Source organism: Oryctolagus cuniculus, chromosome 1 (genome assembly GCF_051225735.1).
Source record: "Oryctolagus cuniculus isolate XC-2025 breed Fujian yellow rabbit chromosome 1, ASM5122573v1, whole genome shotgun sequence".
Lineage (NCBI taxonomy): Eukaryota > Metazoa > Chordata > Mammalia > Lagomorpha > Leporidae > Oryctolagus > Oryctolagus cuniculus.
Genome location: NC_142867.1, coordinates 180,436,687 through 180,462,738, shown reverse-complemented (window position 1 = coordinate 180,462,738; position 26,052 = coordinate 180,436,687). Strand labels below are relative to the sequence as shown.

At 37.4% G+C, this 26,052-nt stretch overlaps 1 protein-coding gene across 11 annotated transcripts in view; it reads right to left on the bottom strand.

Moving 5' to 3' along the window:
• CNTLN (centlein) overlaps positions 1 to 26,052 on the bottom strand; it is a 388,354-nt gene that overhangs the window by 51,116 nt on the left and 311,186 nt on the right. For all 11 annotated transcript variants that reach the window (XM_008254476.5, XM_070052688.2, XM_070052657.2 and 8 more), the window contains one exon: positions 6,399 to 6,590. In XM_008254476.5, the coding sequence (XP_008252698.5) occupies positions 6,399 to 6,590 (192 nt within the window). The remainder of the gene's footprint in view (positions 1 to 6,398; positions 6,591 to 26,052) is intronic.

Genomic DNA, 26,052 nt, shown 5'->3' with positions numbered 1-26,052 from the left:
AGTTAATGTTGGTGTACTAACATGAATACCTTTGTTATGTTTAAAAACTATTAAACTAATATGAACAGAAAGAAACATGCTAGCTTTAAAATATTTAGAGTAGTTAGCTAATCTTTCTAAACTATAGTAAGTTATTTCTGTTAGAACTACTTCTGGTTTGGATGTTTGCCTCATGCCAAAAATTATTTGTATTTGAAAAGATAAAACCACTAATCACACAAGGAAAAGATAAATCAGAATAGTCAGGCCAGCTTTAAATTTAACATTGGAGGCCGGCGCCGCGGCTCACTAGGCTAATCCTCCGCCTAGCGGCGCCGGCACACCGGGTTCTAGTCCTGGTCGGGGCGCCGGATTCTGTCCCGGTTGCCCCTCTTCCAGGCCAGCTCTCTGCTGTGGCCAGGGAGTGCAGTGGAGGATGGCCCAGGTGCTTGGGCCCTGCACCCCATGGGAGACCAGGAAAAGCACCTGGCTCCTGGCTCCTGCCATCGGATCAGCGCGGTGCGCCGGCCGCAGCGCGCCAGCCTCGGCGGCCATTGGAGAGTGAACCAATGGCAAAGGAAGACCTTTCTCTCTGTCTCTCTGTCTCTCACTGTCCACTCTGCCTGTCCAAAAAAAAAAAAAAAAAAAAAAAAAAAATTAACATTGGTATAATCAGTAAGAAAAAAATTGAAATGATTTTGAATTCTATATGAGATATGATAATTATTTCTAAAAACTACAAATTGCCTCAATATGACAACTGTTCTGAATGTTGTAAGTTGTGATCAACTGTGTGTATATTGCAATCTAAATATCCACCACTTTTGCATGTTTGCAGCGCGGTATAGTGTCTTATTTCTAGCATTGCCAGAAGAAGATATTCCTCACTAGCCAATTTACCAACTAACTGAAGTTTCAATTCTTTTGGAATTACTATTCATTTAGAAATATGACCATGCACAATTTTGATAAGGTAATTTTGATACATCAATATGAAGGTACTTCAAAAAGCTGATGGAAAATGAAATGAAAAGATAAGTTTATTTTGGTGCAAAAAATTTTGAAATCCACACAAATGAGGGAAAGCCAAAAAGTTCATGGAAAATGTACATTATGAAAAAGTTACAAGTGAATTTAAAAAATTTACAATAAGCATAATTCCATTTTTATCAACTTTTTGAAGCACCCTCATAAAGTGATATTTTGTTATAAATATTATCGCTGTATTATATATCTATCTATTCCATGATCACTATCCCATAATATAGTGATGCTTTAGGTACAATTGTGATATAAACATGTATTTATCCCTATTGTAGTTGACCCTAGATTGTTGTGTTTTTTTTTTCCAATTTTGTAATTTCTTCTTTTGTTTTGGTTTCTGTTAATCTATTTGTTGCAAATTTTTTGCTTCTGTCAATAACCCTGTCTAAAAAACAATTATCTTTCTCTTAATTGGTGCATATTTCTAATATGCTGTTTTTAAGATGTTTTCTGCTGAGACATAAAATATACAAACTTAGAACTGTATTTAAAATAAAAGACAACAGGCAATAAATAAAACCTGATAATATCTTCAACTGAATAAATAAACTGGATTTTAAGATAGGTGTTTGATTATTTTCTGTTTTTAAAACTAAAGCTATATTTTATATGGCTAAAAATGCTGTGACTAAATTTTGGATAACTGAGGAATTTTATAAGAAATACAACAATGCTAGCTTGATAAATACTTTTGTCAAAAATCTATAAATCTGACAGTTACTTGATTTTTAGAAGTCCTTATACGATGGTTTGAAAGGTATTCTTGCTTTAGACATCTGAAGAAATTAAGTGATTTTTCTTGACCAGGTTCCACAAGAAGTTACTGGCCACAAGTGATCAAAACCCAGGTCTTTTGTTCCCTTTCCAGTTCCTACTACTCGATATTATCAGCAACATGTGTTAAAATTTTGTGTAAAACACTTAATTCAAAAAAAGGTTGGTGTAAAACACATATTTCAAAAACGTAACAATGGTAAGAATCCAGACTGGTTCTAAGCTTTCTAAAACTAAGTTTACTGAAAATTTTTTTTAAAAGTTTTGACAGTATAATGGTTAAAAGCATTGACTCTGCAACCTGATGGCCTGTAGCCATTTACTACTTAGTAGTTGTGTGACCTGGACAACTAATATTCTTTCTGCGCCTGAGTTTTTGCAACTGTAAAATAGGGATAATAACAGAGTCAATTTTACAGGACTGAAATGAGAATTAAATGAGCTGATATTTCTAAAATATTTAGAACCAGCTTAGTAACCAGTTATACACAAAGGAATGGTAGCTTAAACACCACTATCCCTCATTACTATTAACTTACTGGCAAAACAGAATATGAAAAAGGAATGTTTTTCAAAAATCTGGAATTCAAAAATAAGAAATACAATTTGGAGTACTATTTAATACAGATTGTATGAAAAAAAAAACCCTCCAAATAAAGTAAATATAAAGAACTGATATAAATATCATTCACTATAAGGAATTTATGTATCTCTAAATATTTTATTATGGAGCTATATAAATTTGGGTAGTACCCTGAGGAAATGTGTCTATATAAGTAGAAACGAAAATACAGAAAAGTGCATGACAGCACTGTAACATTATTGATTGAACTAGACACCTGAAAATACACATAACAAATTGTTAACGGTCTATTATTAATTAGACAGGATAAAAAAGATGTATGTAGACCTTTAACAGATTCAAATCTAACTAATCTCAATTAAGTATAAAAATATCAATTAGAAAATAAATTACTTCTCAGATAATCACTGTGTTAGCAATTTGATATCTGTTATGGGATAAATTGTGTCTTCTCATGAATTTCATATGTTGAAATCTCTATCTACCCTCCAGTGCCTCAAAAGTGAGTGTATTTAAAAAAGTAATTAAGATAAAATGAGATGATTAGGTTGTACCTTTGTCTTAGTCAGCTTTTCATCACTCTAACTAAAATAACTGGGAGGAGCTGCTTAGAAAGCAAGGTTTAGTTTGGCTTACATTTTTGGAAGTTCACAGTCCAAGATCAGACAACACTTTTAGTCTGGCATGCTGATGTTGGAATGTGTGCAGAGGGAGGATCGCCTGGCATGCCGGAAAGCAAACAGAGACAGGAGGTGTGCTCAGCTCACATAACCAACCCTCACTAGAAGAGGAGACTACTTTCTACAGGCATATCCCAGTGACCTCAAGAATTCCCATTGGGCCCATCCCATCCTTAATTCATCAACATTAACATTTTTTCATTAACTGTCAGTGTAAGAATTTGGAGTTTAATCTGTTTGGGGAGTCCAATTCTATTCAACTTGTAAGAGCACTAATTTAATATGATGATGTCTTTATAAGAAGAAATTAGGACAGATATATATAAAAGGTAGACTTTATCAAAGATATAGGGAGAGGGGCCTCAGAATAAATAAAATCTGGTGATACCTTGAATTTGGAATTCCATCTTCCAGAATTGTGAGAAAATAAACGTTGGTTGTTTAAGCTGCCCCCACCAGTCTTTGGTGGTTTGTAATGATAGCTCTAGCAAAGTATTACAATATTGAAACTAAAATTTTTAGAAGCAGAGGGTATTATATTCTTAAAGATATCTAATCTTCTAAGAAATTCCTATATTAAAATGTGACACAAAACAAATGTAAGATTTATCCTTTTTGCCCTATGCAGCCTGGTCAGTGCTACAGGACTTCATGTTAGACATGGCCCACATCACTTCAAACTAAATTGGTTTAGGCATTCTCAGTGGTCTCATCTTTCTGACTCACAAATCCCTGAAAAGCAAGAGAGAGATTTATATAGTGGCTGAATCTCTCATCATGGGAAATAATAATAATAATATAAATAACTTACAGATACTCATATGGGCCTGCTCTTAGTAAAAGTTATTTAATTGGACCATTTTGGTTGTTATTTTCTATTCTAATTTTTATCTGTAATTGCTGTTAGACCATTCGTAACATCAAATAAATAAAATGTAAATCAACTTAAAACCATTAACAATTTTTAGAGGATTAGACAACAGTAGATTTAACATTTTCTTTATCTTGGTAAGAAATAGTTACATTAAGATCATGAGAGGCAGGGGATATGGTACAGTAGGTTAAACCACTACTTGTGATGCCTGCATCCCACGTGGGGGTGCCTGGTATTGAGTCTTGCCTCTGCTTCCAATCCAGCTTCCTGCTAATGCATCTGGAAGGCATCAGGAGGAATTAACATCTATTTTGTAGGTAAGAACAAAGAATAAATCAATGATTTGATTTTCTGTATATAAACCCTAAACACTGAAATGTTCAAGTTATATATTTTATCACACATTTTCAAAAACAGCAGTATAATCTAAGAGAAGATATACAACCCCAGGCTTTCAAATTTTTTTTTTCTTTTTCTAATATAATCAGCCTATTTAAGATTACAAGATGTGGGGCCAGGGCCTGCGGCGTGGCTCACTTGGTTAGTCCTCCACCTGCAGCACCGGCATCCCACATGGGCACCGGGTTCTAGTCCCGGTTGCTCCTCTTCCAGTCCAGCTCTCTACTGTGGCTCAGGAGGGCAGTGGAGGATGGCCCAAGTGCTTGAGCCCCTGCACCAGCATGGGAGACCAGGAAGAAGCACCTGGCTCCTGGCTTCAGATCGGCACAGTACTGGCCGTAGCGGCCACGTGGGGAGTGAACCAATGGAAGGAAGACCTTTCTGTCTCTCTCTCTCATTGACTATAATTCTACCTGTCCAGTTAAAAAAAAAAAAAGGAAGGGCTGGTGCTGTGGCACAGCAGGTTGACGCCTTGGTCTGAAGCGCCGGCATCCCATGTGGGCACTGGTTCGAGACCTGGCTGCTCTACTTCCCATCCAGCTCTCTGATATGACCTGGGAAAGCAGTAGAAGATGGTCCAAGTCCTTGGGCCCCTGCACCCACCAGGGTGACCCAGAAGAAGCTCCTGGCTCCTAGCTTTGGATCGGTACAGCTCCAACCACTGTGGCCAGTTGGTAAGTGAACCATTGGATGGAAGACCTCTCTCTCTCTCTCTGCCTCTCCTCTCTCTGTGTAACTCTTTCAAATAAATAAATAAACCTTAAAAAAAAAAAAAGATTACAAGATGTATAGTTGAGACAAGAGCTACACATAAAAACACTCCCAAGGTTAGAGTATTCAAGAAGCATCTCAATCAATTATTAAAGCAAAACATTTTCTTTTCTCATTTATTTGACAGGCAGTGACAGAGAGAGAAGACAAGACAGAAAGAGAGATCTTCTATTCATTGGTTTACTCCCCAAATGCCCATAAGAGCCAGAGCTGGGCCACGCTGAAGCCAGGAGCTCTGAAATCCACCCCAGTATCCCGCTTGGATGTCATGAAGCAACTGCTTTTTAAGCAATGGTACACTCATTCATTTTAAATCTTATGCTGCTAGTAATCCTGCATGAAAAGATATTACTATTATTATGGTTATTATCATTATTGGAGAATACACATATTGTATTTTGGATTGAAAACAACTATGAGTCTATTTGACAACTCAATATTCCAATGCCCTCTGAACAGTCATAATTATTCCATTTCTAATATACTCTGTGCATTTACAATAAAAAATTTTCTTTCTAGTGACTTGCATAACAACCATGGTCCCATACATGCTGTGTTTTTAGATTTCAGCTAGCAATCCCCACTGAAAAAAATAATTAAACATGTGAGGAATAAATGAGCTTGTTTTAAGCAGCATGAAAATGAACTTTCCAATTGAAATTTACAAATTCTGTCCTTGCAAGATTATTCTATTTAAACTAAGGTCAGTTTTACTTTAAAGTTGTTGACAGTTTCATCTGGATTTGGATACAATTCTTGATAAACAAAAGGAACACTGCATTTTATTCTTACTCTCAGGTTTAAGATGCTGAAATGTATTAAGCCAACTCACCTTTGCTTTCAGCTTCTTCTTCTCCCACCCTGACATCCCCATCTCCAACCGACACAACTAAATTAAAACAGTAGTGTGTGTGGAGGAAACACTTCTATTTATTTTGGCATATGCATTTGAAAGATTTTGTTCAGTTGGAGGGAGACATATGAAACACAGAGGACTTGAGTATTGGAGTAGAAGACAATGGCCAATTTCCATCAGCTCCTAAGTTAGGATTTCACAGTGTGTTGTTACTTTTGTTTGGAGAACAGTACTATGAGTTACCAGATAAGAATCTACAAGGTTAAACTTGACTGATGAAATCAAGCATAGTATTGATAGTTTTTGGATTATTTATGTATATATTATTTAATATATATATAATTTATATAATTTATCTTTTTGAATAGAGTTGATATAAACGTATCTTTGGATTCAGTGACTTAATATGCTTCCACGCTTAATAAATTCTGTAATCACCTTTAGTTTACACTGCAATTGCTTCATTTCCATATCCACACTCCTTGAAGGACCAAGTGATGTAACCTGTACCCGTGGAACTGTGACCCGGGAAATTTCTTCTGCTAAACTTGTGATTTCAGATGAGGACTCCAATTTCTTTAGTAAATCTTCTTTTTCTTTTCGAAGCCCAGCCAAATCTGAGTTTAGCTTCTTTAAAAATAAACATAAGAATATTGTAAAAGTTCTTACATTGAACCTAAAAATTATAAGCATCAAATTCTATAGGCAGGAAAATGATAAAGAAATTATTTATACAAGTAGTTAGTATAAAAACTTTACAAAAATTTTAACCTCTATTGGCTTTTGCTTAAGTTTGTAGGGCTTATCAAGTTAAAACAAAATGAACCAGCTGTACTCAATAGCTTTTGGTTGGCTGGCCTTTACTTGTGATGCACAATTTCTTTGCCTTCACATACATGGGTGAGCCAGAGATTCACATGCTCATATTTGATAACCTTGACTCCAGGGCTGATCAACTTAACTGGTAAAAGCCAAGCTGGAGCAGGACAAGATAACAGATGTTAGTTGTTTATTCCATTGGGTAGGTCTTACCACCCTACATAGCAGCCAAAATGTTTCTCATTTAGCAACATCAATGTTAAGTCCAATTAGCAGACAAGGCTTGTTGGAGATTTAGTTCATGTAAATAGCATGCAAACAAACCCGCTCAGTTTTATGCACTTGATTGATAGTTGACAAGCCTTATTTGTAATGTTGAGGTAGAGGAGCTGTAAACTCATTACATTTGACTTATTAATAACATAAACATTTTGCTAAATGACATTCTTGTATTGCTTTTATGAAGGAATGTAAGAGACTGCCTTAATGTTAGCCCTTCTCATTCACCACTCTAAAGTCAGCAGAATGTCACCAAATATGATGAATTAATAACTCATAACTCTTTAAGAGAGTTACTACACTATTTTATTATTCCAAAGAAGCTTATAACATGGTAGTTTAACATAAAGAACAATTAGACAAAATGATACTAAAATTTCTCAGACAGGAAAATATCTTTCTTTGTCAAGAATTATAATTACAAACAGCAAAAAAATGTAGCTAAAGTGTACAGTAATATAAACATGGGCCAAATATTATTTAACATTGTATTTAAATACAACTTTTAGGAACTATACAATAAACCCATAATTACATATGTATATGCATATTATTAAAATGAACATTTCAGATCATGGATTCAAATCTAAGGCTTGGTTTATTTGAGATTAGCATATGTTGTGGTGAAATAAAAAGTATATTTTGGTTATACTGTAGCTTATGATCTAAAAGCAGGGTTCTATAGATTTTTCAGGGAATATTTTTTCATGAATTGTCCCAAAGTCCCCAAAAAAGTATTAACATCTAAAAATGAACTCATAATTTCCTGAAAGCAGAAAATCTTTCTGAAAATCCATCATCCATGCTTGGGCTGATCTCCCTCCTCTATGTCCAGTCGGTGGTCAGGTTTTGTAAGCTACCTTATGCCTCTCATATTCAATCCTTTTGGCTGCTCTACTGATGCCAACTCTCAGCCCACTGACTGCTGCAGCAACTTACCCTTCAGCCTTTCCCCACCTTTACACAGCCTTTATACAGCTTCCCAAAATAACACTCGACCTGCTAGTACCTTATTCAAAGCCCTTCAGGGATTCTTCATCAAAATAGAATAAAGCTCATATATTTGTGGATAATAAAACTCTCTAGTATTTAGCTTTAATTTGTGTTTCAATCAGATATTACCTGAAGTCAAATTTGCCTACCATTCCCCAAACTGTCTGTCATTTCCACATCAATGGCTCTAGACACTGAAATCGGAAACCTCTCTTGTTCTTAAAGGGAAGCTTAGTATTTCTGCCTTTATTCTCAGCTTCTTTGTTCTTGTCTTCTCTTATTCTTCAGTAAAATAGCTCTTCCACTCCATTGGCTCCCGTAGAACAATGCATGTTCCTCAACCAAGAACTCTAGTAAATTTAAATCTTGGAGAGAGGACTGTGTCTTTCTCCACATACGTATATTCTCAAAGAATCTAAAAATAGTGCGTTATGTATAAGAAAGTTGCAAAAAATTTAAATCTCCCTCTTTGTACAGATGATGCTATATAGAGACATATTTTGATTGCAGCTTTAGTTCATAATCTATTAGTTTACATATAAATTAAAATACATATTTTTCAGTAATGCAGTATTAAATTTTTACTTAAGTACTATGTAGCAGAGTATTTCTCAATTATGAAGTTAATGCTTTGATCTAAATTAGACATTTTGAGATTACAATTTGGCAAGGATGGACTTCAAGGTGGAATCTCAGGCAAGAAGGAAATGTAAAATTTGAGGAGGCCTTTTCTCCTTACAAATAGTCCCAACTGGCTCCCCGCAGTTGTTCACTTGTGTGCTACTAGATTTCTATCTATTCCTAGTACATTGGCAAATCGTAACTCTAGGAATGTTTTTTCATCAAGGCAGGTGGAGCCAGTAAATGGACAAGGGAACTTCAAAAAGTTCATGAAAACTGAAATTAAAAAATGTTTTATTGCCAAAAATTTGAAATACATGCAAAGTTTTTTGATAATATGCATTTTTCATGTTTAGAAGACTCTTCATAAGCACAAATTTCAAATTTTGCACCAAAATCAACTTATTTTTTTATTTCATTTTGACAAATTTTTTGAAACATTCTCATATTTCTCTAAAAGGTATGCATATGTAAATTTACATCAATTTAATAATAAAAATTTATTAAATGAAAGAATACTGAAATCATGGAGATGATAAAATATACTTGTCTTTTTTAAGAACACATAATATTTTAATCAGATAATATTTAAAATCTATAATCTTTAAAATATATTTTAATATTAGTTATAAGTACACAGAAATGCTACAGAGTACTTGCTGAAAGACAAAGTATACAAATTATATATTCTATCATTTTGGAATCTTATGGTTATCCTTTGAGATTTTGAAAAAATGCTGACACTCCCTCAGGAACTTTACCTTGGTATGGGAAAATCTATTTCTCATTTGAAAAATGCTATAGATAATATAAGAAGTATAAATAATTTTCTTTTGTGTCCACTTAGTTTGGGTAGTGAGACTCATTTTGACCTTGTTAGAAAGATATTGTGCTGTAAACTCCACCAATAAGATGACTACTTTTAAAATTATTTTGCTTTTTATTGGCAGCATATTTCCTGTTTCTCTATTATTGCATATCCAACTCTAATCAAAGACTGTAAGATATTAAAATCAAATTATATTATGTTAAAAAAAATAGAAAGAATAACAGAACACACATGGAAGAATCATAACTTCCAGATTCTAGTTTTCTGGGTTACTGCTTACCTGTTGAGTGACCACTAGCAAGGAAGTGATCTTGTTTCCCTTTTTAAAAACAGAGATGATGCCTGCCTACCTAACAAAGATAATTTTGAGGACAAAATTTTAAAAACATTTGTGATAGCACCTGGTAGGTTCTAAATATGCAGCAGTATTGTTAGCATTATTATTTTGTAGCAAATGCTACCATTTGGAATCTGAAAAGGGTCTTAAAGGATGGGGACTTCTATTAATAAATAAATAAATTAACTGCTTAATATAAGTAAATAATAATCCCATATTTATCTCATGATAGAAACAAGTCATGGTACTTGCTTGATCAGGATGAATTTGGGATTCCAACTAGACCACCTGCTTAATGAAGGCAGATATGTGTCTCCAGTGTAATCTCCCCATAGTCTTCTAAAAGTTGACTTCAGTAAGCACTGGGATTTGTCTCAATTTATGTGTAGTCAATTACTTCTAAGCAAAGGCTATAAAATAGAATTCAGCACTAAAAATTTTTAAAAATAGATGCTAGCTACTAATTATTTATCTAAATATAACACTGAGGAAGTCAAAGGCCCTATAAAGGAACAAACCTTGTAAGCCACTATAAGAAAGAGACAATAGTACATATCCTGAAGATTTTATTCTTCAGTAATGAGTCCTGTGGGAGACACAGTTCTCAGATTACTCCCCCAGTGACTCCTTCTATATTATGCCTTGCTACAATACTCTCACCTTGTATATGGGTGGGATCTGTGAGTAAGATGGGCAATCACTTTTGTGATTAAATTATAGGAAGCAGGGATTCTGGAAATGTAATAGGGGTCTCTAATCAAGTGACTCCAAGTTAATGAAAAGCAAGAGTATCCAGGCTGGTTCTGACCTAATCAGGCAAGATCTTTCAAAGGAAGTCAGGGGCCCTCCAAGATCACAGATTCTCCTGCTGGTCTTGAAGAGGTAAGTTGTCATGTTATGAAAGGACTGTAGAGGCAGCCACAAGGCAAGGACTTCATAGAGGCCTCACAGAGTTGAGAATGGTCCCTGGCTGGCAGCCAGCAAGAAAACAAAGACCTCTGTTTTGCAGCCACAAGGAACTAAATTTTTCCAAAAACCACGAGTCTGGGAGAGAAGCCTAATCTTCAGAAAGCAGGGCAGCCTGGCTGGCACCCTGATTGCAACCCTGCAATACTCTGAGCATAGGACACTGTGAAGCCATCCTCAATCCTGTTCCAAGAACACTATGGGATAATGAATGTGTTTATCATTTCCAAGCTGCAAAGCTTGTACTAATTTGCTATACAGTACAGAAAACCAATACATGCCCCCGTTAAAAAAAATCAGCTTCTTTCTTTAAACTCCTTCTTGAACTAATCTTCATTCCCTTACTGCTAATTCTGCCCTATCTTAAGCAAGTACCCCAAATCCCAGGGTATATGATGGATAAAGTATGGTAACTAGGCTTTTCTTTACCTATGACTTCACATTGATTTTGTGTTTTCAATTGTTTTTAAAAATTGCTCCACTTCTTACACTAGAAATATAAACTGCCTGTATCAGATTTGCATTTTATAATTTAATTGCCAAGCAAAAAGCCTCTGGCCAGAAGCTTTCATTTGCTGGTCTCAAATATAACTGTGGAATCCAAGAACAGAGTAAGTCTCCCTTGGCCTACTCTCCCTTGTTCTCTTATACGGGATTTCATTCACAAACTTTTATTTTAGGCCATAACTTGACATTTTCTAGAGGATTTGGATAGGGGGTACCCAGATTCAGAATCTCAGTAATTATGATTCATTCTTTTTTATATATATCATGTGATAGGCATGATACTAGTTCTGTGCTTTCAATTATAAACAACAAGGTTAAAAATCCTTGCCTTTAGGAGGCTAAAGGTGTATAACCTAAAAATATACAATAATGAACTCCACTAAGTGCTATAGGAAACAAAACTTGAAACTTTGGGAACTGCTGCTGCCCTGAATTCCTGTTTGGAAAATACTAGCTATAGCCAGTTTCCTTCCACGTATCCCCATTCCCTGATTTGATGGGTCAGATGTGTCCTGGAAGCTAGCCATAGCATCAAGTATCTCAGCCTAGATCTGCAACCGTCCTTGTTTTCCAATTTTTACTTAGGAGAAGGTACCTGCCAAAACCCTGTGAGTAAACTAAGGGTAGTCATGAGTAGACTGTGCATCCCTTTTTCAACAGGGAAGGCTTAGTAAATAATTTAATGTTAAAGAATGAATTACAGGGTCCGCACTGTGGCACAGAGGGTTAAAGCCCCAGCCTGCAGTGTCAGCATCCCATATGGGCGCCACTTTGAGTCCTGGCTGCATCACTTCCGATCCAGTCCTCTGCTATGGCCTGGGAAAGCAGTAGAGGATGGCCCAAGTCCTTGGGCCCCTGCACCTGCATGGGAAGACCTAGAGGAAGCTCCTGGCTCCTGGCTTCGGATCAGCACAGCTCCGGCCAGTGCAGCCATTTGGGGAGTGAACCAGTGGATGGAAGACCTCTCTCTCTCTCTGCCTCTCCTCTCTCTGTGTAACTCTTTCAAATAAATAAAATAAATCTTAAAAAAGAATAAAATATAAAAAAGAAAAGATGATCAATAGAAAATATTCTACAAGCTCAATACTGAGATATAAAGGTCTTAGATAAAATCGGAAAAATCATTTCCTTAATTACTCCCCAAACAATATATATTTAAATACTCTTGGATCTTGATATTTCCCAATAAAGAATCCAACATCTGCTTAACTTGCTCACTATTATGGTTTGAAAGGTATTTGGCTCTTCAAACACATGCAGTCATGAAAACTCCGTTGTCTTACCCTAGCAGTTAAGGAACTGTTTTTGGGTGGGTTATGGTATCTGGGAGGTGGGCCTGTTCTGAGGTCTTCAGATGGTCAGCTATATAAGCTGAGCATGCTTTCTGTGTCTGTCTTTGCTTCACTCACCATGAGATCATACTCCCACTATCCTCTGGCCTCTCCAGATGATAAACCAATGGTGTCATCCAGTCTTGGACAGTGAACCTGCAAAACTATGAGACTTTAAAATACACCTACTTCCTTACTAAGTAGCTCTTCTCAAGTACTTTAGCTGTAGTAATAGAAAACTAATACATACATGTAAATAATATGCTTTTGAGTATTCAATGGGTTTAGAAGCACTATTCCCAGGGGAAAAAAACAGGATTAAGTATCTCTTCATTTCTAATAGAGACTGAATCTGACTTACCATCCCCCACCTCGAACAATAACCACCTTATAGTATTCAAAGACATTGATTGTTTTTTCCCATTTTCTTAAAACTACTGGACTATGGGCCGGCGCCGCGGCTCACTAGGCTAATCCTCCGCCTTGCGGCGCCGGCATACCGGGTTCTAGTCCCGGTCGGGGCACCGGATTCTGTCCCGGTTGCCCCTCTTCCAGGCTAGCTCTCTGCTGTGGCCAGGGAGTGCAGTGGAGGATGGCCCAGGTGCTTGGGCCCTGCACCCCATGGGAGACCAGGAAAAGCACCTGGCTCCTGGCTCCTGCCATCGGATCAGCGCGGTGCGCCGGCCGCAGCGCGCCGGCCGCGGTGGCCATTGGAGGGTGAACCAACGGCAAAGGAAGACCTTTCTCTCTGTCTCTCTCTCTCACTGTCCACTCTGCCTGTCAAAAAAAACAAAAACAAAAACAAAAACAAAACAAAAACAAAAACAAAAACTACTGGACTAAAAAAAAAATAATGAATAATTTTTTAAGAGTAGAAGGGGCTGGTGGGCACCATTTGAGTCCTGGCTGTTTCACTTCCTATCTAGCTCCCTGCTTATGTGCCTGGGAGAGTAGTGAAGGATGGCCATTGTGGCCATTTAGGGAGTGAATCAGTGGATGTGAGATTGATATTTCTCTCTCTCTCTGTCTCTCTGTCTCTCTCTCACACATAGTCTGTTTCTTCCTTTCTCTATAACTCTTTCAAGTGAATATAATACATCTTTTTAAAACTGGACAATATTTTTAGTTGGGATAGTGGGATCTGAAAATAGACACACAGAAATTCTAGAAACTTCTTTCAAATGTGAGGTTGACTGCCAGGTTTACCAAAACAGGGTTTTCAAAAGTCTATGGAAGAAATGGTGAGTGGTACAACCCTTCCTGGTCCATGTTGAATCAAAAGTTAGATGCTGTATGTTGGGAAAGATTAACCAGTAACCAGAGTGAAAAATAAGGTTTAGTTCCAATATATAACAATTTTTCTTTCTGTGAAAGCCAAAGGTCTTAATAGTCAAAGTAGAGAAAAGCAATCATTAAATGGGAATGGTATGTTTTCAATTACTTCACCAAAGTCTCTAGTCCTAAATTCTGCTTAAAATTGAACTAAGACATTACTTAATGTTAAATAAATATAGAAACAAGTTCATTTATGTTTTCATAATAAAGGTTCTGGTTCATATTTAAATAGAAGCAGCATATTTAAATCTTATCATTGTTTTAAAATAATTATAATATGAATTTTGTTACCAAGATTGCAGTAAAAGAGATTGGAGAAAAAATTCCAGTTCCTATGTAAATTCTACAGAAAAGAAACCCTAGAAACTTATCATAGTCTTAATGATAGTCCCCCCACCCTTGGTAATAGTATCAATATTCTTTTATTACAATTCTTTTATTTTTAAAATCTAAGGAATAAAACTGAAAGAAATAAAATTCTATTAAAAGCACAGTTAATTAAAAGATTACTTGAGTTATCAAGATAATTACATGAATTTATAGTCACTGATACAAATATTTTTCTATAGAAATACTTATTTGGGAAGACAAGTAATTCAAATTAATAACTAGTTTAGTACCCAGAGTTTTAAATTTAATACATGAATTTTCTTGCTATGATACTTGGAACCATTAAGAAAAAAAATAAAAACAGAAAACCAATAAAAACAACAAAACAGAACTTAGGCAGAGATTTAATTATTGTCTAGGTTCCAAAATTTCTTATGAAAAACCAGTGAGTTACTATACTGCTCACTTATAAACTACTTTCTGACACATGCAGTTATTAAAAGCCTACAGTATGTTTCAGAAAATGTCAAGCAAATGAAGGTAATGTAGAGGACTTTTTACCAATGCTTTTGCTAGTAGTTAGACTTCAGTAGCCTTTAGAGACCATTAAGTACCCTTTGCCTAATTGGCCAATGGTAGATTAATTCTCTTTTTATTCTAGCAGCACTATTTTAACACCCTTACACTCTGTCAGAGTAGTGTCTGAATGACAAAATAATATTGTGCATGAATAATAAGCAGAAAAGTTAAATTAACATTTCATGTTTCATATGCCATACCTACGTGTCAAAGAACTTTCTTTTTAAGTCATTGACATTCAACTTTTTTAAACAATCTCATGTTGACATCTTATTGAGGTGAATCTTCCTAATTACTGCTAATTGCATATCAAGAAAAAAATTCTTTTTGTGAAGTGCAGTTGTCTGGTACAGATAAACCCAGCTCCAGTGCGCACATTAAAGACAAAGCATGACACTTAAGGTGCTATTTTGTTATAAAGTCATACTAAATATGGTTTGCAATTAACAAAGCATCTTTTTATGGCACTAAAAATGCCAATCTGTCTTGATGTGTTCAAATTATATTTTATCAGAGAAATATGGATATCTGCATATGGATAAGAGATATGCAACTCTCAATTACATCTACAAGGAGTGAAACTACTTCACTACCCTTATAGGTGATAATGCAAGTTCTGGCTAATATCCACCTAAGTTATTATGTGTATATGTTTCAATATGATTTCTGAAAGTGAAAGTTGCTATTATTTCAAATGGCAAACTGCTGAAAACAGTTTAATACTTTTAATTCTCAAAACAACCCAAAGTATTGAATACTTAACATGTATCTTTTAATTTGTATGAATAACTTTCACATTATAGGCATTTATCCTAAGTATTTCAAAATAATCTGAATAAGGGACCGTCGTGGCAATGGCAGGTTAAGCCACTGCATGCAATGCTGACATTCCATATTGGAGCTCCAGTTCCAGTCCTAGCTACTCCACCTCTGATCCAGGTGTCTACCCGTGTGCCTCGCAAAGTAGTGGAAGATGGCCCAAGTACTTCGGGCTCCTGCCATCCAGATGGAGTTCCAGGCTCTTGGCATCAGTTTGGCCTGACCCAGGCCCTTGCAGCCATTTGAGATGTGAACCAGTAGATGGAATATCTCTCTGACTGTTTCTCCTTCTCTCTGTCATCACTCTTCCTTTCAAATAAACAAAATCAATCTTTAAAAAAAAGCTGAATCACTAAACCAAAGCATTTGGAACTGATTGATGTTAAATCACATTAAACATCTGTTTCCACAATTATGGGAAATATAATAGATGGTAAAATTGCATTAAATGTGAAATTTGGAAAATTAACTAGTACTATTGACTTTCAAGTACTCACGGAAAAATATTCTTGGCTATTCATAGCAAGAATAGCTTAACTGTTGATGTTAAAATTACCAGAAATTGTTGATGTTCAAAATTACCATAAAAAAAGCCCCCTTGAAATCTATAAATCACACACTAAATACAGAGACACAGACTTGGAACAAAAAGGTTATCCAGAATAATTTATTTTCATCACTACCAAAAGCATTTCACAATATTCACATGGTCACATTAGGAGTTAAGGCACAGCACTGCTACATGCTTGACCTATGAACCCATGGCAAGCTTACTCACAACCATGACGGTGCAACACATTCCCACTCTGACTTCTTTCCCCAGTAGTAATGAAAGAGAATGGCAGTGCCATGATGTCCCAAAGGAGAAAATGAACACTGTCTTTCTCAAGCTCTCTTGTCCTTCTCCTCCTGCTTTCTACTGTTTCAACTCAGCTACCTCAACATACAAATATTTATTGCTCACATTGAGTGCATATACCCACCCTTCTAATTCTATACTCACTCCAACCCTTTCATCATATTAAAGTTGTATGCAGGTAAGAGGAAAACCATCCATTCTAATCAAAGGATCCAAACAACCAAGAAAAAAAGAAAAAAATTCAAAAAGCAAAACCTGTTGTAGCAGCATGTTGTCAACACTGTATCTTTTTCAAAGTTAAGAAAAAAAACCCAGCCATCAATATTCAAGTGAAGTTATGGTGACTGAGTTTTAACATGACTAGAAGCTATCAAAGTCTAGGATAAATCTCAGAACCTGCCTAAGTTTCATGAAAGCTGCCTCATTCTTTTCTAATTACATTTATTTTTCCCAAAAACCTTACTTCCATACATTGCTTGCTTTTCTGTCCTAGAAGGTGCAACTACAAAGGTATTATTTCATATTGTATTATATTTTATTCCTCAAAAAGGCCTTTGAGGACTAGCCAGAAGAAATGAATACTTGGTACTAAATGGCAGTGAGAGTCTACACAAGTAAAATGTGCTAAGAATATTTAATTCTTATATAAATTTCATAGAAAAGGAATCAATGTTACTGAAAATAATTTATACTTCTAAAAATTTATCAAAGATCCATTTCCAAAATTCATATTTCTGTAAGATAAAGCACTTTGAATGGATATACCTTTGAAAAGCATGTACATGAACAACAAAAATATTTAAATTATGTCTGAGACTGTTCATAAGAATAGTACATTATGACCCTTGTCTCTTTTTTTGAGCAGTGTCTATTTTTTTCTTCATACTATTTGTTGAACTCTTATACTTCATGTAGCGTTAACTATACAATCATTAAGTAAGCTGAAAACAGATCTTTGTAAAAATTAAGAATGGGAATGTGAGAAGGAGGGGGAAGAAGGGTTGGAGCATGGGTAGGAGAGAGGTGTGGGGAGCAACTCGGACTAGACTAAGTTACTGGAATTAAGACTTATTCTATGCATCTGCTCTCCCACAATATGGCGCTGGGAGAGGAGGAAACAGCTTCTACGCAGCTGCCTCTTGCCAACTTGAGTGATGACCTCCAGGAGCTGATCCTGCTCCTGATTGGAGGAGAGCAGCGTACTCGGCGTGTGGGTAGCAGAGTTGGGATTGGCGGAAGAGGACTATAAAGGAGGAGAGAGACAACATGCACCAGGAACATCTATCTGAAGGAACACCTGAGCAGCCCCCGAGAGGGCCGGCCGGCGGTGTGCCGCTCCCCCGCGGAAGTGGGGAAAGTGGCTAGGGGGAACCGCTCTTCCATGGAGGTGGAAGGGACGGTAGCCAACCCAGGAAGAACCAGCAGCAAACCCGGGGAGGGCCGAGCAGACAAAAGAACAGCGCAGGGTCCTGTGTCGTTCCTCCATGAAGACGGGGAGCGACATAATGGTGCCGTGACTCGGATAAGAAACTTAGGAGAGAAGAAGCGGGAAGAAGTGGGAAAATACCGGTGAGAGAGATTAGCAAAGAGCCTAGGGGAAAGCCGGACAGAAAAGGTGCCGGAAGAAGCTATCGAAAGCCTAGGCATAGACTCGGATATGGACTGTGGGAAAGAAGTTAGGATTGAAAGCGAAAGTGAAAGCTTTCATAGACTCGGATGCGGACTATGGCGGGGAAGCTAGGAGATTGAAAGTGAAAGTGAAACCTAGAAGAAACTTAGACTTGGATACGGACTGTGGGGAGAGGCCAGGAGAAATGAGAGGGGAATATTGTTGTTGGAAGAAAAGTTAGGGAAACATACCGGGTAGAGAAAAATATGTTAGGGAGGATGAAGCCGCGAGTGCAGGCTGAAGCGGAGACGTAAGCTATCTTGGGATTCTTCAAGTCAGCCCGGGGAGCAAAAGGCGAAAATCTGGAACCAGAGGCAGAGACGTGGGCCGCCAGGTTGGAATCCGTCAGATTAGCCCGGGGAGCTAAGGACGGGAAGCCAAGCCAAAGGGCGCAGATGTGAGCTGGGTTGAATTCGCCAGGTTAGCCCGGGGAACTTGGACTGAATACCGGTGGCGGAAACGTGAGCTGTGCTGTGTGACTCATGGAAGCCGCCGCACGCAGAGAGAGCGCGTGGGGCACAAGTAGATAGGGAACCCGGGGCTAGCGCGAGGCTGTGGTGCGGACGCAAAGGGGCGCGGAGACTGCGGAGTGCACGCGCGAAGCCGGGAAGCCACGCAGATGAGAGAAGCGCGGGCTGAAGCGGTTCAGAGCCAGGAAGCCGCCGAGAAGCAGCCTCGGGGCGGGCGCCGGGAAGCCGCAGGGATAAGAGAAACAGAAGTTTAGAAGTAAAATGAGAGAAATAGGAATGCTGGTAGATATAAGTAAAATAGGAGAAATAGGAATGCCCGGAGATAGAGAAACAGAAAAATAAGGCCTCCCCACAATATGGTAATGAGAGAGCTTGGATTCGGTCTGCCTTATTAGTAAGACGATAAGCACCTGTGGGCGGCTGCAGGTCACCAAAGACAGGCACGTTATCAACATCAATAAGTCTCCCCACAATACAGCAATGAGAAGGCTTGGATTCGGTTTGCCTGATTGGTAGGGCTTGTAAGCACCTGCAGGCAGTTCTAGCAGAGCAGAGCATGTGCTGCAGGGCACCGAACACAGGCACGCATCAGCGCCTAAAAACCTCCTCACAACATGGCGAAGAGAGGACCCGGATTCGGTTTGCCTGATTGGTAGGGCTTGTAAGCACCTGTGGGCAACTCCAGCAAGCAGAGCAGAGTGTGTGCCGCGGGGCACCGAAGACAGGCGCATATCAATGCCAAAAAATAAAAAGAAAGGGGGATCTGTGGGGAGCAACTCGGACTAGACTAAGTTACTGGAATTAAGACTTATTCTATGCATCTGCTCTCCCACAATATGGCGCTGGGAGAGGAGGAAACAGCTTCTACGCAGCTGCCTCTTGCCAACTTGAGTGATGACCTCCAGGAGCTGATCCTGCTCCTGATTGGAGGAGAGCAGCGTACTCGGCGTGTGGGCAGCCGAGTTGGGATTGGCGGAAGAGGACTATAAAGGAGGAGAGAGACAACATGCACCAGGAACATCTATCTGAAGGAACACCTGAGCAGCCCCCGAGAGAGCCGGCCGGCGGTGTGCCGCTCCCCCGCGGAAGTGGGGAAAGTGGCTAGGGGGAACCGCTCTTCCATGGAGGTGGAAGGGATGGTAGCCAACCCAGGAAGAACCAGCAGCAAACCCGGGGAGGGCCGAGCAGACAAAAGAACAGCGCAGGGTCCTGTGTCGTTCCTCCATGAAGACGGGGAGCGACAGAGAGGGTTGGGGGGAGTATCACTACATTCTTAATTCTGTAAGTATGAAATGCATAAGACTTGTATAACTTAAATAAAATTTAAAAAAGAAATAAAGGGTATAATGACTCCCCCTCCAAAAAAAAAAAAAAAAGAAACTGAAAAAAAATAATAGTACATTATTACACTATTCTACATTAAATACTGTCAGTGTTTTGGGTTATAAACTCAAAAGGCTAAAGGTTCTTATTGATACTTCTAACTTTACATATTCAAATAGTGAAATTATTTTCTGAAATATGAATAAGAGGTAGCATTGTCCTGCAGCAGGTTAAGTTGCTGCCCCTAGTGATGCTCACATGCAATATCAGAGTTCTGGGACTGAGTCTTGCCTCATCTTTAGATCCGGATTCTTGCTCCTTCACACCATGGAGATGGCAGATCATGACTCAAGTACATGGCACTCTGCCACCCATGTGGGAGGCCCAGGTGGAGTTACTGGCTCTTGGCTTAGGCCTAGCCCAGCCCTAGGGAGTGAACCAGTGGTACAAAATCTCGCTTTCTCTCTCTCTGGCTCCAACTATAAATAAAAATAAACTAAAAATATTAATAGCATCTTAATATTTAGGAAATGAATTATTTCAATAATAGGGTCAATAGTTAACTGCATGTCTTTCTTTAGCTAAACCATGTAAATAAATTACTTGGAGTAAAGCCAGTCAGGGAATTCCAAAAACCCTACAACTCATTACAAATTTAACATTAGCAATACTGTATAATAATATAGTTTTGATTATTTATCAATATGCCCTATAAGATTTTCAAAACTACTTAATGTTTTTTCTGTACTCCTCATGTAAGTTCATAAGATTCAAGAGATTTAGAAATTGATATATTTTAAAAAGAGTTATTTACAATCTTTGGTTTTGAAAAAAATTTAAAATTACTGATATCATTTGAAATGTTTTCATTAAGCACTAACATTTGTGAAAATTATCAAAGAAATGCCTATTATGACTTAGAGTAGAAATTTCTTTTATAGGAGAAAATGTAGATTTATAAAGCTTAGACTATACTAGATAATTCAAGGTATTTCCTAGAGATTTCATTGAAAAGTTATTTTATTCAAAACACAAAAATTCCACACAGGAACTTCTTTCATCATTGTTCACTCCATTTTCTACTTAGAACTATTTCCTGTTTACCATATTCTTTCAAGTAATTATACTTGACCTAAAAGAGTAGTTACCCAGTAAATAAAGCTAAATAATTACTTGACTGTCAGTCATGCTACACAAAGTATAATAATTCACTGAGATTTTTTTTGACAGAAACTAGATGTTCTTTTTGTTTTTATTCATCAAGCTGGTTTCTCTTTCTCCTAGATAAGTGGGTCTCACTGGGTACAAATTACCCAAACACATATTTTGGAAATGTGTAGCAGCACTTTGAGAGCCATAGTGATCAGCACTGAAGTAGATGAGAGAAAGAACTACTACATGTAGTAGAATGTGTATATCAGTCTTGTCCAATAGAAACTCCTCTGTGTCCTGCATGCATCTAATTTCCTGCCAATTAGCCGTGTAGGTGAAAATAAATACATATAGATGTATAGTTCTTTCATAATATTTTGGAGACTCTTCCTATGTATGGATTTCAAAAATGTCTGCATCAAAATAAATTTTATTAATTTAATTTTCCATGAATTTTTGAAGTGTTTTTTTCTCCTCCTGTAACTCCTATCCCTTTGGTAAATACTCTACCAAATTTAGTATCCTACTGCAAATATTTCTTCTACAGTCAGCACTCTTTCTCTGGGATAATGACATCAGTAGGTTTCCTTCATTTTAATAGAAATCTTTTCTTCTGTTATTTTAGAGGGAACTAGAGAGAGAACTCCCACCTGCTCAATTCCCACAGCACCACTGGCTGGGAAGTCCAAGACCCTGGAGCTGGAAGCCTGGATCTCAATTCAGGTCTCCATGTGGATAGCAGGACCCAACCATTTTAACCATCATCTGCTATCTTCCCTGAGGATATGCCTTATCAGGGAGCTGGAATAAGGATTCTGAGCTAAGACTTGATCTCAGGTACTCCAATATGAGATGCAGACATCTTAATTGCTAGTTCAAATGGCTGTCCCTTTTCCTTCATTTTCTATGAAGTATTTAATACACCAAAGGTATATGAAGAAACATACAGTGAGTATTTATGTATCAATCATTCAACTATGACAATGTCTCTGTATTGCCAATATAGTTGAAGGCTGTGAACCTCTCTGCTGATCCTCAAGAAATAATTACTTTCCTAAATACTTCTGGTGTATATTTTCTCCTTACTTCTTGATATTTAGCACACACACACATAATTTCCAAGAAACATACATAGTTACGATACATTCCTTTCACATCTTTTTATTTTGGAAATTGAGATACATCTTCCATTCCTAGATACCACATAATTCCTTTTATTACATTAAATATTTCTTCCTTCAAACTGCATATTCTGTTGGTTGTTGGTACATATTAATTCCATTGTCTTAACATTAATTTTATATCTAGCTATCTTGCCAAATTTTATCACTCAGAAGAATATTTCTTGAGATTGTGTAAGAAAGGATATTATTTGTAATTAATGATGGCTTTGTTTTTTTGTTTCTAATACTTTTATCTTTTACTTTCTCTTACCACTGGCTAGGCCCTCAAGTACAATAAGAAAGACAAACAATGGGAGCAGACATAAATATCTTACATATCTTTTTAAGATTTTACTTTTATTTATTTGACAGGCAGAGTTACAGACAGTGAGAGAGAGAGAGAGAGAGAAAGGTCTTTCTTCCTTCGTTGGTTCACTCCCCAATTGACCACCACGGCCAGCGCTGCACTGATCCGAAGCCAGGAGCCAGGTGCTTTCTCCCGGTTTCCCAGGCAGGTGCAGGGGCCCAAGCATGTGGGTCATCCACCACTACTTTCTCAGGCCACAGTAGAGCTGGACTGGGAAGAGGAGCAACCAGGACTAGAACTCGGCGCCCATATGGGATGATGGTGCCACAGGCGGAGGATTATCTTAGTGTGCCACGGCACCAGCCCCTCTTACATATTTTAAAATAAATATTTCTGACTTACACCAGTATGTATGATGGTTGCTTCAGGTTTTTGGTGGACATCTTTTAAGATACTAAGAAGGTTCCCTGGAATTCCTGGCTTTCTAAGAGAGCTTTTGTGATTACTTATTCAATTTCATCAAAAGATTTTCTAAAATTTTTTCAATGTGCTTAAAAAAACACAGAAGTTCTACTCTTAACAAACTTTTTAAATGTATATTATATAAACTTTCTTCTAGCATTGCTTTTGCTGCAGCCTGTATGTTTTGGTATACTATGCTGTTTTCACGTATCTTAGTGTATTTTTTCTTTAGTAACAATTTTCCAATTCTATTGGAGTAAATTTTACTTGGGATGTGATTCTGAACAGTTGGTAAATAATATATCACATAAAACAATCATTTGAGTGAGAGAAAACAATGAAGATCAGTGTTTTTTAGAACATACACAGCTTATTTCTTTTTAAAATTTTCATGAAAAATAGTGCAAACATTTCTAATGGAAGTAGAATGTACAATACATGCAAATATTGTACTGTAGCTGGATATTTGTTTTTAATGACCCAGAGTTTAACTGGGAAACACTTCATTGCAAGAGTAACAAGGCAATAAATACTTATTGATAATCTGTTATATAATAATTTTTTTAAAAAACTGCATTAACATATATTTGGAACATTTTCATGGGTTATAGTGAAATATTTCTACAAATCTATATATGACATAAATTGATCAAACCAGGCCCTAATTCTTTCAGTATCCTAATCTGTTTCTGCTTAGACTCTACAGTATAGAATGCACACTTAAACTATTGTCACCCTAATGTGCCACAAAACAACGGAGTCCACTACCCTATCCAACTGTGTATGTGTGTGTGTGTTTAAAGATTTATTTATTTATTTGAAAGTCAGAATTACACAGTGAGAGGAGAGGCAGAGAGAGAGAGGTCTTCCATCCAATGGTTCACTTCCCAGATGGCTGCAATGGCCAGAGCAGCGCCAATCCAAAGCCAGGAGCCAGGAGCTTCTTCTGGGTCTCCCACATGGGTGCAGGGGCCCAAGCACTTGGGCCATCTTCTACTGCTTTCCCAGGCCATAGCAAAGCGGTGGATTGGAAGTGGAGCAGCCAGGTCTTGAACCAGTACCCATATGGGATGCCGGTGCTTCAGTCCAACTGAGTTTTAGTACTCATTGCCAAACTCCCTCCATCCCTTCCTCATGCCATCCTTCCCAGACTCTACTGATAATTATTTTTAAGTTCATGTTGACTATTCTTCCTTAACTTACACATTTGAGAGAGAACATATGTTGTCATTGTCTGACATACATCAGTTAACATAATGATCTCCATTTCCATTCATTTTGCTGAAAATGTTTGGATTTCATGTTTTTATGAATGAAATATCGTTTTCAAACACTGATGGTCACCTAGGTTGATTCCATGTCTTGACTGTTGTGAATAGTGCTGCAGTGAACATGGAAACACAGGCATCTCTTTGATATGCTGATTTTATTTCCTTTGGAAACATACACAGAATCAGGACAGTTGGTCTTATGGTAGATATATTTTTAGTTTTTGAGACACCTCCACACAGTTTTCCATATTGGCTGTTCAAATGTACTCCAACCAGCAGCATGTAAGGGTTTCCTTTTCTCCATTATCCTTATCAGCATTATGATTTTTTTTGGTCTTTTTAATATCAATTCTAACTAGAGTGAGATGATTTTGATTTGTATATTCTGGAAGGCAAGTGATTGTGCCCATTTTTTTCATGTATTGATTGGTCATACATAGATATTCATGTCCTTTTCCTATTAACTGGATTGTCTGTATTTTTGTTGGTGTGTTTTTTGGGTTCCTTATATATTTTGGATATCATTTATTTGTCAGGTAGCTTGCAAATATTTTGTATTTTTGTAGGAGAATTTACCCTGTTACTTGTTTCTTTGCTGCGCAAAAGTTTCTTATTTTTTTATAATCCCATTTATCTATTTTTGCTTTTATTTTCTATGCTTTTATGATCTTATCCTGTCCCTACCCCAAACATAAACACTGCTGATATCAATATCTTAGTGTTTTCATTAATTTTTTTCTAGTAGTTTCATGTCTTACAGTTAGAACTTGAACCACTTTGAGTTAATTTTTGTGCAGGGTGAGAGGCAGGGTGGGAAGTTTCAATTTTCTGCACGAAGCTATCCAGTTTTCCCAGTAAACAGCCTGTCCTTTCTCCAATGTATTTGGCAACTTTGTCAAAGACCAGTTGGCTAAAGATGTGTGGATTAATTCCTGGGATTTCTAAGCTGTTCACTGTCTCTATTTGTGTTTATACCAACACCATGCTAGTCTGGTTCCAGCAGCTTTATAGTATGTCTTTAAATTTGATATTGTGATATGCCCTCGTTTTGTTATTTTTGTTCAAGATTGCTTTGGCGATTCATGATCTTATTTTCATATAAACTGCAAGATTTTTTTTTTTTTTGCTTTCAAACTTTTATTTAATGAATATAAATTTCCTAAGTACAGCTTATGGATTACAATGGCTTCCCCCCCATAACGTCCCTCCCACCCACAACCCTCTCCTTTCCCACTCCCTCTCCCCTTCCAAGCTCTGTAAAGAACATTATTGATATTTGAAAAAATATTTATTTATTTAGGTATTTATTTGAAGGGCAGAGACAGAGGGAGAGCCAGAGAGAGAGCAAGCAAGCAAGAGATAGATACTCATTTTCCACCCACTTATTCACTCCCCAAATGCCTACAACAGCCAGGGTTGGGTTAGAGTGAATCTAGGAGCCAGGATTTCCACCTTGGTCTCACACATGAGTGGCAGGGGCCCGACTACTTGAGCCATTGGAAGTGAACTAACCTGTGGATGTTTGCCATTACAATCAACAGCCTAACCCATGGTGCCACAATGCTGGCCCAATGTCATTAATATTTTGATGAGGACTGAGTTGGTCTCAGAAGCTATTTTGGATAGTATAGCCACTTTAATGATATTAATTCTTCTAATCCATAAACATGG